The sequence below is a fragment of the Cetorhinus maximus genome, chromosome 17, assembly GCF_964194155.1.
Source record: "Cetorhinus maximus chromosome 17, sCetMax3.hap1.1, whole genome shotgun sequence".
NCBI lineage: Eukaryota > Metazoa > Chordata > Chondrichthyes > Lamniformes > Cetorhinidae > Cetorhinus > Cetorhinus maximus.
Window position 1 is genome coordinate 90,247,824 of NC_135895.1, and position 19,341 is coordinate 90,267,164.

At 45.6% G+C, this 19,341-nt stretch overlaps 1 protein-coding gene across 1 annotated transcript in view; it reads right to left on the bottom strand.

Moving 5' to 3' along the window:
- The window catches only part of tsen15 (TSEN15 tRNA splicing endonuclease subunit), a 50,941-nt gene that overhangs the window by 23,714 nt on the left and 7,886 nt on the right, over positions 1-19,341 (bottom strand). The window contains exon 3 of the mRNA XM_078561562.1: positions 9,503-9,638. Coding sequence (XP_078417688.1) covers positions 9,503-9,638 — 136 coding nt within the window. The remainder of the gene's footprint in view (positions 1-9,502; positions 9,639-19,341) is intronic.

A 19,341-nucleotide genomic window follows, 5' to 3' on the forward strand; every position in this document is an offset into this window, starting at 1 on the left:
CCTAACCAATAAACAAAATCCAACTCTCCGTTAAACCAAATACAATACCAGGCAGCCACCATACCCTGCCCCAGCCCTAAACTTCCCGGTAAAGAAATCCTGAAAGTAATTCATCCTTCATCCCACTTAATGAGACATTTCAACATTCCCTTATTCACTGAGGACAAACTCAGTCCTCTTCCTTCCAGAGTAGTCGAAGCACTCTGGCCATTTAGAACAACGAGACCCTGCAACCTCCATTGCGGACGAACCAGGTCCATTACCATATCTCCAGAGGTCAAAGACATTCTTGTCCTCCTCATCCAAACACACAATAATGAGGCTCAACCTCCTCCCCACCCCCTCAAAGACAATATCCTTTCAGCTGTTCCACAGAGGGTAAACTATGGGCGGAATCGTCCCAGATGTGCACTAAGTGCTGCTTCTCACACCATATCATCCCAAACCTGCCGTATTAATTATGCAATCCTGGGAAACACGCCATTTCCATGGTGGGCAGGCTCCAATTCGTCCACCAGGCCGCCACCTCGCTGCTTCAGCACATCAGGCATCATATTTAAAGTGCAGCCACTTGTACACCTCTCAGTGTTTCCAGCCCACGACTGCTGCAAAGACGGCATTGCCCCGAAAGGCAAAAAGACTGCAGCCCCCAGGTTCAATGGCGCATCCCTTGAGCAAGTTTTGGATACAGTGGAGGCTCGCCGTGATGTCCTCTACCCCCTCTCTGGCCACAGGATGGACAGCAACCTCACTAATCCGGTTTGGGAGGAGGTGGCAGCGGTGGTCAGCACCAACGCCCTGAAAAAGAGGACAGCCACCCAATGCCGCAAGAGGATGAATGATCTCCTCCATTCCACGAGGGTAAGTCACTCTTCTCATCACTCTCAACTCACACACTCACAAACTCATCACACATCCACAAGGCCCTCACTCACTGCCAGTTCAAGGGACATCACCATTCACTCTCTCACACGCAGCTTCATTGTCCTCATCCCGTCCATGGGACCACTCACCACCCACACATGCCAGGTATACTTATCATCTGGCCTGGCAGGCGTCCTGCTTACATTCTCTCTATCTCTATTCATGCAGGACAAGCAGGCACACAACAAGAGGGAGAGGTCGCAGACCGGTGGAGGAATGCCTGAAATCAAGGTCCTCACGGACTTTGAAAACAGAGCCATCCAGCTGGCCAGCGAGGATCTGCACCATTCCTGTGCTGATGGTGAGGTCAGCGGTGCTCTACCAAGTGAGGATCCAGCAGTGCAACATCCATCAGACAACCATGCTGTGAGTGATGTGTCCTGTTTCACAGGCCACTGCCATGCACTAATTATCTCCCTCTGCTTCCACAGGCACATCTGGGAAACATCCGACTGAGTCCACAACCCAGGGCCTCCAATGATGCCCCGAAGAAACCTCTGAAGAGGAATTGGGAGGCATCCTCCTTGAAGTCCCATTACAGCGCTTACCCACACCCTCCACCAGTGCAGAGACACACACCTCGGTGGGACCTAGCTTTACAGGAGCCTCGGGATCACAATCTGGTGAGCACATCGCACTGTCTGATCCACAGCAGACGGCGGCAGGGACTTCCTAGGTGTCCAGCACTCAGAGGACTGCTAGAGGCCAGACATTTGCTGAGTCCAAGTCAAATGACAAGTCTCTGGGCTTGGTCATGTCACAGTTGCTGGAACTGCAAAGGCAAGCTCGGGAACATCAGGGAGCGATGTCTGCTTCACTCCTCAGATTGCAAGGCACAATGGAGGAATCTGTCAGCCTTCAGGCTGAGGTGATAGCGCTGGCATGCTAACCCACCTGGTCAACACTGGTACGATGGCAGCCTCCATGGAGATCATGGTCCGGGGAGTCATTCCTGCACTGCTGCGCGGGATCAACTCCATCGCTGATGCCATAGTTGGACACCAACAATGTGTACGCGAGAGGGGTGCAGGGCAGCTCGATCTCATTCCAGCTACTCCTTCTCCTCAAGGAGTCAGCCTGGGGCCCTCGGGTACCCATTGGGAGGAGGATCAGCAAGTGTACCCCCACCCCCACCCCGCCCCCTCCACCCACTCACCAGGGACCATACATCCAGGTGACTCTGGGAGTGTCCGGCCCATCGAATACCCTCTTCCTGGTGACCTCAACAGCTCCAGGTCACTCAGGTGTGAAACTTTTCTGCACAAGATAAAGGCAGGTGTCTCAGTCAAGGGCCTCTTCCCTGTGCTTTGTGCAGCCTTAAGACAAAAGCGATGGTCCGGCCTCACACTCCCCGGATACATTACTGATGCCTGCACCTTGACGGTGCTTGTCATTGCTGCCAGAATGTTGTGGGCAGGCGTCACAGAGTTCTGTCATTCTCTCTATGTGCTCTCAGCACCTTTAAAGTGGGGCTGGCCCCCATCTCTTCAGCATCTGTGACCAGTGATGCTGTGCACCTGAAGGGGTCAGGTGCTAAAGGCGGACAAAGGATCAAGTACTTATAAAGTTTCATGGCTGCATCTCTATGATATGACCCTGATCACATAGCGCATGCAATCTGCCCTCGACCAGACAGGAATCAGACATTCACAGAGGTAATGTGAAGATCTATGTCGTCATCATCCTCCTGCAATCAAGCAACTATTAGGACCTCCACTGCATCTCCATGACAGGAGTATTATCACAGAGGGTATGTGTGTTGTCATAAGCCAGAATGGAGTCAAACGTTCATAGATGTAATATGAGGATCTACAGTGTCACCTCACTGCATGTTGTCGCCATCCCCCACAAATCTAGCAGCTATGAGGGCCTCCCGAGTGCACATGTCTCATCTGGCCAGTGCAAGGACCTCATCCCAGTCATCGTCGTCTTCGAGGACCTCCTCACTCATATCCCCATCGGCGTCCTCCTCATCCAAGGAGACCTTTAACTTCTCCTCTGCCAGCTCCTCTCGCCATTGGAGTGCCAGGTTGTAAAGGATGCAGCAGACAACGACGATGCATGACACCCTCTGTGAGCCATATGGCAGGGCTCCACTGGACCGGTTCAGGCATTGGAACCTCATTTTCAGCATTCCGATGCTCTGCTCCAGCACGTTGAGAGTTGCAGCATGAGTCTCATTATAATTTCACTCTGCTGCAGTGTGAGGCTTCCGCACGGGTGTCATCAGCCATGTCCTCTAGGGTAGGCTTTATCCCCGAGCAGTCATACCTGCAGCTGGAAGACTTCAGTGGTCCATGACCGACTGAGAATGTAGGAGTTGTGCACACTCCTTGGAAACCAAGCACAGACCTGCAGGATGCATTTGTGGTGGTCGCACACCAGCTGCACATTCAGCGAATGGAGTCCCTTGCGGTTGACATAGTTGACCGCGTATTGCAACGGAGATCTGAGCACCATGTGAGTGCAGTCAATCACACCCTGCAACTGTGGGAAACTCGAGATCTGGGCAAATCCAAATGCCCTTGCATCCAGGCTGTACATTTCCCCGGGGACTTGGACAAAGTTGTGTGCCCTCGCGAAGATGCCATCTGTGACCTCATGGATGCATTTGTGGGTGGAGGCTTGCGATATCCCACAGAGATCACCTGTGGAGCCCTGAAAGCAGCCGCTGGTATAGAAATTGAACACTGCAGTCACTTTCATGGCCACTGGCAGTGGATGCCCTCCATATCCCTGTGGCACCAAATCCTGCAGTAGCTGGCAGATATGACCGACCAGTTCCCCAGACATGCGCAGTCTTCAGCGACATTGGTTCGCGGTCATCTGCAGAAATGAAAGACGGTGTCTACAGTCCCTGGGCCTAGCTAGGGGCCGGCCAGTGACGGCTCGCTGTGGCTCTTCAGCAACATGTGCAGGAGCCCCAGCTGCCCCTTCTTCCGGAGGATGCTGCTCCTCCTTCTACCCAGCCAGGAGCCTCAGTCGCTCTCTTCTCAGTTGTCTTCACTCTCTGTACACCATGAGGCATACAGCTACGTCAGCAGGCCTCATGATCCTGATGTACTCCTCCTGCACGATGGAAGAGAGAGACGCGTAGGTTGGCATGGGTGTGCGAAGAACCAGTCTTGGTTCAGTCTGAAGGCCACTTAGCTCTTCCTGGAGAGTGCTGGCCACCACTTGGACAGCCAGAGACTAATGCGCTGCATGGCTGCCCGAACCCCACTTCCCTCTGCCTCACTCCACCTGACTGATTGGCGGCAGCTTTGTCCATTGGACTGCATGCTGTGTTCTTAGCTCAGGCATTCTCCTAACCTGCGCTGCAAGGCTGCATTGTTAGCTTGAACCATGGGGGAGACTGGTCCTAATGGGATGACGACATTGCAAGGGGCTGTGAGCACCTCCAGCAGTGACTGCTCCACAGCCAGCCTTAGCAAGGAGATTGTACAACATGCCCAGTCATCCAACTGTCTGCAGTTCACTAAAATGCTCATTACTTTGCTATCTGTGTCTGAGGGGTGAAAAGCTCTGGAGCTCTTGGTGGCACTTTGTTGCCTCTGCATTGCTTGAATGGGCAGAGAAGAGGGGCTGGGCTCCAATCATATCAATGTGGTTGTGCCTGAACTGTCTCAGCGGCAGAGGAATGGTCATACAAGGTTTTCTTAATAATGCGTGGCCATTTCCCTCACCATGCCTCCAAACCCCCCACCCCACACATGCTTGTGCGCTACCTTCAACCGCAGGGCAGCCCTTGCCACCCCCTCCCCAAGTTGCCTCAACAGCAGGGCAGCCCTTGTACCACCCCTCCCAACACGCTTCAACCACAGAGCAGCCCTTGCGCCCACCTCTCCCCACCCCCGTCAACTTTGACATTCAACAGGCAAGCGCTCCGCAACGTTACTGTGTACTCACCTCCAAGTTCCTCTCAACGTGCAGCCTGCCAAGTGCACGTCCTTCATATGCTGTTGTGAAACACGTCAGCGTGCAATCATGCTGACATGGACGGACGATCAGTGGGGGTGGGGGGGGGGAGCAGAACAACTACAGCGGACTGGGCTTATAACGATATACAGATGCATTACAATGAGATTCCTGACATCCGATGGCGGGAAGCGCAGCCCGCCATTGGCGGGCGAGCGGACGATCGTAAACCGGTTTCACAACGTCGTGAAACCGATTTTTGGCCTTCTCGCTATATTGTCCACTCGTGCCACCAAACACGCCCGACGCCAGCAGCCATGGACGATTCCGCCATATGTTTTTCTCTTCCCTGAATAAATTTAGCCTTCTCCTTTCCCCTAAGAATAAAGTCCCCGAATAAAGTGCTCAAACTGAACTGAAATTTGCCACTATGCCTGCCCCTAACCGTGCCCCCACACACCATGAACAGTATTTGCCCTCCACCCAATGAGGGGAAAACTCCATACCCTCCAACCCACTGAAAAACAAATATTGCTTCTTCTAGTCCCTCATCTGCAAGCAACTCAGCGTCATCCCACATCTTGAGCCAAAATATTACTCTGTTATTTCCCCACCATGAGAAGTAAAATTGCTCCTCCCCACATAATGCTCAATTCTCACAGAGAGCAGCTTCCCTTCTCCGACAGGAAAACTGGCCCAAGCTCACTGTCACCCTTTCAATACTGCCCCCTCCTCAACGTCTTCCATTTCCTTGAAGAAATGGAATCTGGTTCAGTACCACTCCTTCATCACCCTCTGTTGCTACATCTCCTCCTGCTCTGTCCCATTCCACTTCTCCTGCCTCCCCACTGACCCACCACCTTCTAACCTGCTTGACTCCCTGTGTGGAATCCCAGAGGATATCAACATATTATACTTTATGTATAGCAGTCTCGCTAGTCGAGTCATTAGGGCCAATAAAATCCCTACAGGACAGTTCGTAAGGGAAAGGAGTTCAGAAGAAGCACAATGTTGGCTTGCATACCATCAAACTGAGGAATGCTACATTTATTTTATTAGAAAAACCATCCTAAATAAAGATAGCTTTCTGGTGCCAGCCTTGCATTGCCAGACACTAGAAACAGGTTACCGATTCTTTCAAGAATGCACCTATTTGACAGCCCCATTGGTCAATTACTGCAAAAACTGGTTTAATCAAATAAAAGACTGATGTCACTAAATCAGATTGGCTGCTCCAAACAAATATTTTTCAAAGTGGAGATTGTACATCCAGCATCTAAATGTAGGCACATATCCGGTTTAAATTAGTAACCTGTTAGTTCTTTGAGGAAGAAGAAATCTCCATTTACTGAGATCTGGGAGAGATTTCATTGCATGTACAGACTTCTCGAATGACAGAAATAGGATTCCTCTCAAAGAAGTCATTTGTGCCTCAATAGTCTGACTGTTTTGAAAGTAAATAATGATGACAGAGCATACTCTTTGTCAAGGCAAATGCATATACAAATACACTACAGAAGGCATTAAGTTTCCCAGCATTTTCTTAAGCAAACGATCTGTGCATTCAATGGTTAGCCTGAATTAATCCAGTTTCAATGCCAAACACTCTCCTCTTGCCTCTCTCCCTTTGTCATTACTCCATACAAACTGGTACACTGCAGAGTTCGACATTCCACTGTTTTGCAAATGATACACTAAACCACACAGAACTGTGGATTGCTCAAACCCTGTATTAATTAGTAGCCCGCAAATTTACACCAGATACAGGATGAAACCAGTTCTCGTGGCGACACCAAGCATGTGATCATAAGAGGACCAGACTTCACATCCTATCCCCAGTCGACCTTGCTTGACAAGGATTCTTAGCGCTCAACCAGACTGGACAGAGCACTGCGCTGCACAGAGTGCCCAATCTCAGAGAGAGAGAGACAGAAATAGGGAGAGAGTAGTAAAGAAAAGGAAAATCGAGGGAGACAGAAAGAGAGATTGAAAATGAAAGAGGTGTTATGCCAAATTCTTGCTGATTTACTGGATTTGATTGACTAGGGCTATGATGAGTTCTGCAACACAGATTGTTCCCCCTGCCAAACTAGCGAAAGGAAGCATGGCAGCAATGGAAACCCAAAAAGTACCTGCTCCCTGTGAAGAACTGCTCAGAATGCAGTAAGTGGCTTAGGGAAAATGTTACACTTTTGAATGAGGTTTTATCAGCAATCCAACACACAAGCTAAAAGTCAGACAGTTCAACAGAAAAACCACATTGATTTTCTCCTCAAAAATTGAGCATTTATACAAAAGCCCATTCTTGTCCCCATGAACTACGGAGTACTGTGAAGGATGATGACAATAAAGTGATAAATAATGATATTTGCTTATAATATTTAATATAGATTTCAAATAGAACCTGCCCCAATGATTTTTATATATATATATATATATATATATGGGGAAAAATAGCTTTTTAAAAATATTCTCTTTTTATTTTTATTTTAACCAAAATACAAATCAAACCTCCACAATGTTACTTCATGTACTCTCCTAACCTGAACAAAATATTCCAGTTAACCTAAAAGCAGCCATCAAATTTACATATGATAAAAAGATTCCCTACTTGCTCATTTTGAAGGGCTACCTGGGAGATCAGTAAGCATACTGTGGCAACACCGTTACAAAGCGTATCTGAGACCCTCACTGTCTAGACTAAAACCAAAGTGATTATACAATGTGTAACAGTTAATTGGATTGCACAGTTTGGAAGTTAGTGTTGAAATTGCAAAATATTCATGAAGTAAAGTATTTGGAATTAGAATTTTTGAAACCTATATTTTGTCACCAGGTATTTTTTTCAGCCACTATGAACCTTTTGAATGTTTTAGGACTCGTACTTAAATTCACAGAATCACAGTGCAGAAGAGGCCCTTCAGCCCATCAAGTCTGCACCGACACGTGAGAAACACCTGACCTACCTACCTAATCCCATTTACTAGCACTTGGCCCATAGCCTTGAATTACAGAAAGTGGAATTCTCAGAGGAAATTTTATAATCAATTAAATTCACAAACATAAAGCCTCAGCAATCAAGACTAAACCTTTCAGAACTTAGTTTTCTCCAGGGAAAACTGCTAGTTTGCATTTCTTTTCAACACCAATGCTATTTCCTAGTGTTGCACAAGTTCTCAAGGGCACTAAGATGTCCTATGAATACATCAAGAATTTTCTGTAGGCCAACGAGGCAAAATGATGACAGACTCTAGCTTAAAATAACCAGTTTGTCTCCCCACCACGACCTGAAAATTCAGGTGCCCTTTCCCAATATGAATGAACAAAGTCTGTAGTTCTGCATACGAAATTAGGGATTAATGCTATAGGGCTGAGAGAAGACACAGTTCACCGAGATAGAGAATTGTCAGCTCAGACACAGAATGTGAACATCCAGTAAAAGAAATTGCATGAAATATCTTCCAATATATTTTTGTCACAAGAAATTTATGTTTCCTAAATGTCCAAAATTATTATTTTATTTTAGTGTAACACATTTTGGGTCTGCCTTAGAAAGGTCCTCAGATTCAGCAGTGCTGCTCATTCCCAATAGTAAACCACATGTGTTACATTCAGCAGTTCCAAATAGCTAATTACAGAGTGCAACCTGGGTAGAGGGGACATAACAGCAGTATTCCATCATCTGAATTGAACACGCTAATAAAAAATTTAACTAAACCCAGCTGGCAGGAAATCCACGGGATAGGTTGGAATGTCAATTTAACCCCCCCACCCCCACAATATTATTCTCCTTTTACTGTAAAATCAACCTTGCAGTCAATCCCATCAGTTTACCAACCGGTGGGCTAGGCCTTAATTGTCCCGTGACTTTCATGTGCAGTCCTTCAGCCTGAAGGTGCAATGAAAACACTCTACAGAGGTGAGAAGCATTGTACTGTTTTACTCACAGAAAGCGAGAGAGTTTAGTGGCAGACAGAAAACTATGACTTGTGGATTGGCAATCTTCAATAGGTAGGAATATCAAGCATGGTGTACAAAGGACAGTCAGTTTTCCACCCACCTCCCAATGTGAAAATTACTCCCATTAGTAAGGTTTTCTAAGCCTTCCATTTTGCCATCATTCCACGTCCTCGAGGTAGGACAAAAAGATAGAAAGAAACAAGAAAGAGGAATAAGCTGAAATAGATGTCTAGAGTTTGTATGGATATAGGTCATACTGCAAGGTGCAGGGATGATCAGATAGCAATCTGGTGTCCTAACAGGCCAAGAAGGAAATTCAGGAAATGTTGTGGAACTGCAAAGATAAAATGTCTCATAGCATCAGAGTTAGAGTTTTAGTTGTAACATAAAGCAAAAAATGGAGAAGATCCTTTCATCAGAATGCAGCTCTTTTCAGTTCTGATGAAAGGTCATTGATCTGAAACGTTAATTCAGTTTCTCTCTACACAGCTGCTGCTAGACTTGTGAAGTGTTTCCAGCATTTTGTTTCTGTCACTTTATAAATAAGTTACCTGGCTCAGGGATCTGTACAATACATATAAAGCAAACAAGTTACCATACACAAATGCAAAGTTACCTCGAATGGTTCCGCCCACCCTATCACTCCAGCAAATTTGCAGGGAAATTCACTAATAGCCCTGGTTTCAGAGCAGCTCCTCACCTTTCGTGACTCAATGTCATATGAACTGGCATCGGCACTACCACTTCCATTTCCTCCTGCTCCCCTGGACAACCCTGTAGATAGACCAGCTGAAGCTCTTCAGATCCCTTGTATGTCACATCTTTCCAGTTCCTGGCTTCAAAAACACAAGAAACAAGTTAGCTTAAAAACAAAGACAGGGAGAACAATAATTTTCTACATTTGGTTTGTGATGCCAGCATCAAAGGCAGCTGCAAGATATATCTCCACCTACTTTCCTTTTACTGTGGTGCCTTGGGTCTAAACATGGAAAAACCTCAAGTTTATTTTGTTACTTACATCATTTCCATTTCAAACATCAACTGCCACTGCATCTCCAAATGAGAACATCAGTTTAGCGCAAACTATGGGCAGTTTTGTTCTCAACAAAGGTTGCATCAAAAGGAAAAGAATATTGATCAGGAGTGAATTCAAGCCAAATATTAAGAGTTAGATGGTTACAAAATTCAGATTTTGAAAATCGCGTTCCAAAAGCAGCTTAATGCAGTCTTACACAAGATTAGAGTTTAATACGTAATATATTAACATAGACTGACTACTGATTAGCAGACAGAAAACAGTAGGTAGGGACAAATGGGACATTTTCAGGGTGTCACCAATGGAGTGTGCAAGGATCAGTGCTGGCCATGAGCTATTTACACTTTATATCCATGACTTAGAAAAGGAGACCGTGTAATATATCCAAGTTTGCTGTTGATACAAAGCTAGGTGGGAAAGTAAGCTGTGAAGAGAATGTGAAGGGACTGCAAAGGGATTATAGACAGGTTAAGCAATTGACATGTGGAAGTGTGAAATTATCCACTATGGTAGGAAAAATGGAATTTTAAAAAGGCGAGAGGCTGGTAATTGTTGGGATTCAGGGGGATTCGGGCATCTTTGCACACAAATCACATAATGTTAGCGTGTATATACAGCAAAATAAGAAGGAAGGCAAATACTATGTTAGCCTTCATTGCAAGGGGTTTGGAGTATAAGAGTGAGAAGTCTTGCTGCAATTACATAGGGCATTAAAAATACGCTAAAAAACGCAGCAAGTGGTTAAAGTCTGGAATGCACTGCTTGAGAGTGTGGTGGAAGCAGGTTCAATTGAAGCATTCAAAAGAGAATTAGACTGTCATCTGAAATGGATGAATATGCAGGGTTGGGGGAGAAGACAAGAGAATGGCACAAGGTGAATTGCTCATTCTGAAAGCTGGTGCAGACACGATGGGCCAAATGTCCTCCTTCTGCACTGTAACGATTCTGTGAACCTGTTCCCCAATTGAATTAAATCATGGCTGATTGTACATCAGTTCCATTTGCCCTTCTTAGCTTCATATCCCATGATGCTCAATGAAAAACCTATTGAGTTCAGTCCTGCAAGCTTCAACTAATCCAGTATCCATGTCATACTGGGGAAAAGAGAATTCCAAATTTCCAGTGCCCTTTGGGTGATAAAGTGCTGCCTAATTTCCCTCCTAAACTGACTGGCTCTAATTTTAAGATCATGTCCCCTCATTCTATTTTCTACCCCACTCCCTCTGCCCCACCAGAGGAAATTGTTTCCCTGTATCTACCCAATCAAATCTTTTTAACAACATTTTAAACACCTCGTTCACATCAACTATTCCTCACCACAGCAGCACCCACCATCACCGCCCAACTCAACTTTCTAAAGGGGCATGCAAACCAAGTTTAAGCATCCTGCCCCCATAATCTATCCCTCTAATCATTGTCAATTTGCACTGGATGCTCACCAATGCAATATATCCTTTAATGTGTTGTGCTCTAGATAGGGTCTGACCAAGGCGCTATATTAGCAGCCAGACTTGCAGATATGGTATTTATTCACTTTCCTCTCCATTTTGTTGTCAATAACTTAGAAACGCATCTTCATTGTTTTCGATTTGCTACTTTCAGGATTTATTAAGCAATTTGATTATGAGTGGACTAAAAAGGGAACATTTTGATGCTGCACTATTACAAAGTCTACAAGAAACACATGGGGCATTTTGGTGCTCCCAGTCACAACACTTTCTCTAACGTCAGTAGGTTCACACACAGCAAGCAATGCTAAATGTAAAAACAGCAAATTCATAACAGTCATTATGAAACTAAGGATGTGAGAAGTATCACATGGTGTTAAAGTCTTCCATTTTAGCATGCTATGTCACACCAGGCAAAAATGGTTCTTGCTACAGGGCCCAGACGATCACACTTATTTTCATTAGGCTTCAGTATTACACTCAAATATTTTTCATGAAGGTCACATTGGTTAGAAAAATGGACAATTTCAGCACTCTACAAAGAGCATTCAAGATCTAGCAGATTCTAAAGCATAACAACAGAAGGATTATGGTGTCATAAAAATTACATCAAACAAAAGAGTTAATAATATGGCTGTCAAAATCATTTTTGTCACTCAATGTAGTGTTAAATACTTTCTGCTTCCAACAATACAGAAGAATGTCACACAACTGTGATCTCTGGAACCCTGTCTTTTCAGTCTAATAGTTGTGAAGAAACAGCAAATTATTCAGAAACAATTCAGCATTAAAATCAATTCTTTTCAAAGTTATTTGCTCATTTTTCCTGATTGCTTGAGCTATACCAGGAGGCTGTGTGCAGCAGGTGACAAACACAAATCAAATATGCCAAAGTGTAGTTATGTTAGGATGACCACAGTTCAATTAGATAGAAGAAAGTTGCATCTTCTTCCACCCCACCCCCATTTCCGACGGTAAACTGAACACTAACGGTTAACAGGTACAATTTCTCCCTCACTTGAATGGGGAAGCAAACAGAAAACAACCATGCCAGACATTTCCAACAAAGGCACAGAGATGGATGGTTACACCAGCACAACAAATATTTGTTGGATGCTTCTGCATCACAACATACTTACAGAAGAGGAAGGCCATTGGCCCATTTTACTTCATTCATCCAATACAATCCTACACTTCCCTCATTCCTACATCCATATGTTATTTAAACGATTCCAGGGTTTTCATTTCCATCACTCTGCCCAGAAGTCCACTCCAAGTATTTATCACTTGTCTCATGAAGAACTTCTTGATATCAGCTCCTAAAATTCGAATCCTTGGCTTACTCCCACGTCTTATTTTGAAAGAGTGTCCCAGGAGTATTATATACCTCCATAAAAACAGCTCTCAAATGCCTCCTTTGCAGGCTGAAAAGTCCAGTCTTTCCCCACTAAAAAGAAAATGACTTGCATGTATATAATGCCTGACACAAAATCAGGACATCACAAAGCACTTCACAATCAATCAAGTAGTCTTATAGTGTAGTCACTGTAGTAATGCAGGAAACGAGGCACCCAATTTGCAAACATGCTCCCAAGACAACAATGAAATAAATAACCAGGTCATCTGTTGGTTGAGGGATAAATATTGGCCAGGGCACTGGAAGAACTCCCTTGCTTTTCTTTGAATAGTGCCATGAGGTCTTTTTCTTCCACCTGAGTGGGATGACGGGCCCTGGTTTATCATCTCATTCAAAAGTAAGCACCACCGACAGTGCAGCACTCCCTCAGTACCGCACACAATTACGATCCTGGAAAGCAAAAAAAACCTTGCAGCTGTTCTCTGCGTTTCAGTTCTCTATGTCTCCCCAGAACGGAGAAATGGTATGCAAGGTGAATTCTGACAAGAGTACTGCACAGGCTGACCATGACTTCCTCTCACTTGTACTCTGCGAGGTAGTTCAACATTCTGCCGACTTTAAGGAGTGTTAATCTACGTTGATTAGATATATTGTGCTCCTGGGTCTCTTTCAACCAGATCATTTCAGCGAAGCTTGAACATGGAATTTAAGAAGTACGTTACACATTTTGCACGTACATGTTAAATGCCTTGATGTGGTTCAGTGAAAATGGCTTTAAAAGTGTAAAGTCAAACATACAAGGCAATCCCCGTTGAAAGGATCTTTCATACAGACCAGCCTTTGCATTTCAACCCAGCAGTTGAAATATGTAAAACCCAGCCTGGAAAAATTCAAAGACAAAGAGATCATACCTGACTTTCGGTGAGATGAATGCTGCAGTACTGATACCTAACACACTCCAACAATGCTGCTGCCCTGTATAAATGTATTCTATTCACACAAAAAATGCTGAGTTATCATAAAATAAAGAATTCTATGCAATAACCTTGCACAACTCCTGTGAGCCTTTGGAAAATAATTTTACAACTGTTATTCCTATAGCATTAGCATTAAATATGAAAAATGCTGTTCCTTTGCTCAACCTTATCTGCCTGCCAGTGGTGATTTGGTTGGAATAAGACTAAACAGGCCAGCAAGTCCTCATTTCCATTATAGTTCTATGCCCAATCTCAGCAGGACATTAGCAGTGGTGTTACAATTGGCCTTAAAATCCCTAATCTTGAATTTGGAGCACATGAGGGTGGGGCTGGGTAGTGTGAGAAATCAGCCAGGATTGCTCCAGTCACGTTGCTTTGTCTCTCCAAGGCCCTGGTCTCTGTTAGGAATTTCCTTGAAGTCCACCTGTTTTTGATCACCCCCTCCTAATATCTCCTTTGGCTCGGCGTCCATTTATTTCTGATTAGGCTCGGTTGAACGTTTCCTGTTTCTTTTCTACACTTACTGCTACTACACAAAAGCGAGTTGTCGTTGTAAAAGGTGTAAATTATCAACCAACTATTACAGTGCAAGCAATTGCCAACATGAACATTGCCCTTTATCTTTTTTCATTATCCTCACTTGTCCTTAGATTAAAAGCTTGTTTCCTTTTTTTTCCAAAAACATTTCATATTAATTGTAGATGCATCCTCCAGTAGCTCAAAAGGTCAGATATAGCTGTCAGCTAGAACAATCAATACCGCACCCACAGAACATATAGGGTCATAACTTCCAACTAGTGCTGGAAAGTGCTGGCCCACAGAAATTAGAAGAAATAAATGCACACTTACCTGGTGTTGAAAATTGCGTTGCCACTTCCGTTCGCCGGAGCTGCTTGGGGCCTGCATCAAAAGAATCCTCGCAGGCCCCAGCACAGTCTAGATCAAGCATATAGAGGCCAAGCCTCCTTTTTTACAGCACTTGCTGCCATAAACCAGGTAAGTTTAAAGGGCCAGGGAAATTGATAGGCCAGGGTAGGTAAATATCTAAGGCAAGTAGATAGGATTTGGGGGTTGGGATGTCGCGAGGTCGGGGAGGGGTGTGTCCCAAGGTTGGACGGGGGATCGGGGTGTCCTGCGAGGTCGGGTGGGGGAGTGGGGTGTCCCGTGAGGTGGGGGGGGGTTGTTCCAACGTCAGGGGAGGGGAGGGGCGGTGACCCGAGGTCGGGAGGGTTGTGTCCACATGTCGGGGGTGGTATCCCGAGGTCAGGTTGGTTTGGAGGGGGTTTACGGATGTCGGTTGGGGGGGCGCGGTCCGGAGGTCGGGTGGGCGGCATAGTCCAGAGGTCGGCGGGAGTGTCTGGCGGGGTGGCGGTCCAGAGGTCGTGGGGGTCTGGATGTCTGGTGGGTGGGGGGGTGTGGTCCGGAAGTCAGATGCGGGTCCGGAGGTTGGGGTCAGGGTCATGGTCTGGGGTTGGTGGTTGGGGGGGTTCATGGGCTTGGTCTGGGTCTTTTCTGGGTAACTATTGGTATAACCCTGGCAGAACCATCAAAGTTCCAATTTAAATCGCACTTTCCGATGGTTCCCAGCACAGCGCAATTGTCCAGAGGAAGTTAGCACTTCTGGGCAATCGTCGTGCAAACCCTTACCCGGGAACTTGCCAGAGGGATTCCCCAGCGCATCTTTGGGGTACCCCACAAATCCGATGCTGGGGAGCACGGAATTACAGGCCATGAACGCATGCAAAATGCTGATGCATACTTTAAAATGTGAATTAATTTGAAGTTAGAATATTAACTCTTTTGCTGTGAACAACTCATGTTGTACAAAAAATGTTGGAAAAACTCAGCAGGTCTGACAGCATCTGAGGAAAGAGAAACCGAGTTAACGTTTCGAGTCATAGGACTCTTCTTCAGAAACAGCCACTATTCCTGCTGCTGATTAACTTGCTGAATGTTTCCAGCCTTTCCTATTACTGTTTCAGGTTTGCAGTACTTTGCATTTTGTGTATCGCCTGACATCAAAACAAAGAATGCAGATAGCAGCTACAGTTTGTCAAATCTCGCGTTCAAACACAGGTCTGAAAACACCTTATAAAGTGCCTTGTGAAACAGAAGAAACATCCTGTCTAAGTGACAGAGACTTAGCAAGAATTTATAGAAAAAGATCATCGTCGAGGCTTTCCAACCTCTCCAGCTCCCCAAACAGTTATGGATTGTTAACCATCAAAAAATTTACAACATTTTTTTTTAAAAAATGTCCTTCACAGCACAACCTTCACAATTTTAAAATTATGCATTTTTGTATATGATCCTCCACCCGTTAGCATCTGTGCCTGTGCATGTCGCCATCCAGGCCCATCCATGCTCTGGAATTCCCTCCCTAAAGTCCTTCATATCGCCATTCCCTCTTTTCCTTCAAGCCCCTTCTTAAAACCCACCTTTCTGAACAAGCTGTTGGTCACTCCTCTGTTAGGAGTTCATGTCTCCAGGAGCTGTGTTTTTTGAAGAATGGGGAGGACATTCAATTATTTGGACCTTATTTGGACAATTATCGTTTAGAAAGTTTACAAGTTCACTTTGGTCTGTGAGCAAGCTACGTTTTCCAAGAAATCACATGACTTCAGCTAAATGACTAGCAAGACACCTTGTAAGATAGGAGTTATTTTGTTTACTTGAGTTGACATTTAAAAACTGCTACTGCCAGGCCTTGGGCTCCTACTGTAGCCAGGCCTTGGGGTCCTGTTGATTGGCCTAGACTGGGAGAAGTTCTCCCTGAATATTTTATATTGAACTCAGAGTGAGCAAACTGTGAAGGGAGATCGCTTCTCTCTCTCTCTCACCCCCTATATTGCCTGCAGTCCAGAGTGGGACGTTCACCTTCAGCCAGAAAATTCTCAACTCAGTATAACTCCATATTTAAAACTGATGAAACTGCGACAAGCGAGAGTTAACAAAGGTGGTGTTTTACCAAAGATTCATCCAAAAGGACTTCCATAACTGCTGTGACCAGCACTCTGTCAGATTGACAGCGTCAAGACCTTTGTGAACTTTATCCTTTTTATAGTGTTCCTTTACGCCAACCTCTGCAGAGATCTTATTTGTCTTGCCCTTTGCTTTGTATGTGTATACGTGTGTTGAGATTTTTAAAAGGGAGTAAATCGCCACATTTCCGGACTACAAATTGTATGTTAACCAGTTTTGCAACTTTTAAACTTTTAAAAAGAAAAGTAGTTTTGCTTTATAATAAATTAATTATTCTGAGTTTATTGAAAGAAGTCTGGTTAAAGTCTCTTTTGTTCTGGGTCTAGCAGTAGTGAAGTGGTGAGTGAATTAAACATTTACACTGTTGCTGTGACCTGTGGAGTAGTGGGGCTAGAGAATCTGGGGCACTCCTTCCATCCCAGTCATAACACCTCCTAAGATAAAGTCAAAATACTGCAGATGCTGGAAATCTGATACAGAAACAAAAAAATGCTGGAAAAACTCAGCAGGTCTGACAGCACCTGTGGAGAGAAAGACAGAATTAACGTTTCAAATCTGTATGACTCTTCTTCAGAGCTAAAGGGAAGTAGAAATGTGGTGAAATATATACTGTTTAAGGGGGGTGGAACAGGTGAAGCTGGATAGGCGGCCAGCGATATGTGGAGTCAAAGGAGAGATTGCGAAATATGTCATACACCGAAAGTCAAATGGGTGTTAATGGTGGTGGTGCTGGCTAAAGGAGGTGCTAATGGTGGCATTAAGAGTAGAAAGCATAATGTGATAATGGCCAGACCAGGGAGCAATGAATGCAGTAGACCAAACTGAGGGAAGTGCAAGAGAAGCACTGCTTCACTTGAAAGGAGTGTTTGGGCCCTTGGATGGTGAGGAGGGGGTAAGTAAAGGGGCAGGTGTTGCACCTTCTGCGATTGCATGGGCAGGTGCCAGGGGAAGGGGCTGAGGTGTTGGGGGTGGTGGAGGAGTGGACTAGGGTGTCCCGGAGAGAACCGTCCCTATGGAATGCCGACAGTGGGGGTGAAGGGAAGATGTATTTGGTAGTGGCATCATGCTGGAGTTGGCAGAAATGGCAGAGGATGATCCTTTGAATGCAGAGGCTGGTGGGGTGAAATGTGAGGGCAAGGGGGACCCTATCATGGTTCTGGGAGGGGATGGGGTGAGGGCGGATGCACGGGAGATGCATCGGACACGGTTGATGGCCCTGTCAACCACCGTGGGCGGGAAACTGCAGTTAAGGAAGAAGGAAGACATGTCAGAAGCACTACTTTGGAAAGTGGCATCATCGGAACAGATGCGACGGAGGCGAAGGAACTGAGAGAATGGGATGGAGTCTTTACAGGAAGCAGGGTGTGAGGAGCTGTAGTCGAGGTAGCTGTGGGAGTCGGTGGGCTTGTAATGAATATTGGTGGACAGTATCACCAGAAATTGAGACAGAGAGGTCAAGGAAGGGAAGGGAAGTGTCCATGATGGACCACGAGAAAGTGATGGGGGAGGGTGGAAGTTGGAAACAATATAAATAAATTTTTCCAGGTCCAGATGAGAGCATGAAGCGGCACCGAAACAATCATCGATATACTGAAAAAAGAGTTGTGGGAGGGGGCCTGAGTAGGACTGGAACAAGGAATGTTCCACATACCCCATAAAGAGACAGGAATAACTCGGGCCCATGCGGGTACCCATAGTCACACGTTTTATTTGGAGGAAGTGAGACAAGTTTAAGGAGAAATTGTTCAGTGTGAGAAGAAGTTCAGCCAGACGGAGGAGAGTAGTGGTGGATGAGGATTGTTCGGGCCTCTGTTCAAGGAAGAAGCAGAGAGCCCTCAGACCATCCTGGTGGGCATGGAGGTGTAGAGGGATTGGACGTCCATGGTGAAGAGGAGGCGGTTAGGGCCAGGGAACTGGAAATTGTTGGTATGATGTAGGGCATCAGAGGAATCGCGGATGTAGATGGGAAGAGACTGGACAAGGGGAGAGAGAATGGAGTCAAGATAGAAAGAAATGAGTTCCGTGGGGCAGGAACAGGCTGACACAATCGGTCTATCGGGACAGTCCTGTTTATGGATTTTGGGGAGAAGGTAGAAGCGGGTTGTCCGAGGCTGGGAGACTATGAGATTGGAAACTGTGGAGGGAAGATCTCCAGGAGAGATCTGCCACTTTACACCCCCCCTCCTCACCGTCCAAGGGCCCAAACACTCCTTTCAAGTGAAGCGCTGCTTCACTTGCACTTCCCTCAATTTGGTCTACTGCATTCGCTGCTCCCAGTGCGGTCTCCTCTACATTGGAGAGACCAAACACAGACTGGGTGACCGCTTTGTGGAACACCTTCGGTCTGTCCGCAAGCGTGACCCAGACCTTCCTGTCGCTTGCCATTTCAACACACCACCCTGCTCTCATGCCCATATGTCCGTCCTTGGCCTGCTGCAATATTCCATTGAAGCTCAACGCAAACTGGAGGAACAGCACCTCATCTTCTGATTAGGTACTTTACAGCCTTCCGGACTTAATATTGAGTTCAACAACTTCAGGCCATGAACTCTCTCCTCCATCCTCACCTTTTTTTGATCCTTTTTCCAATATTCATTTTAATTTTTTTATTTTTATTATTTTTAAAATTTATTCCCATTTTTATTCATTGTTTTATCCCCAGCTTTTGGCCTATTTTCGATCTTTTTTCCCACCACCGTCCCCTCCCCCCCAACCCACCCCCACAAGGGCCATCTGTCA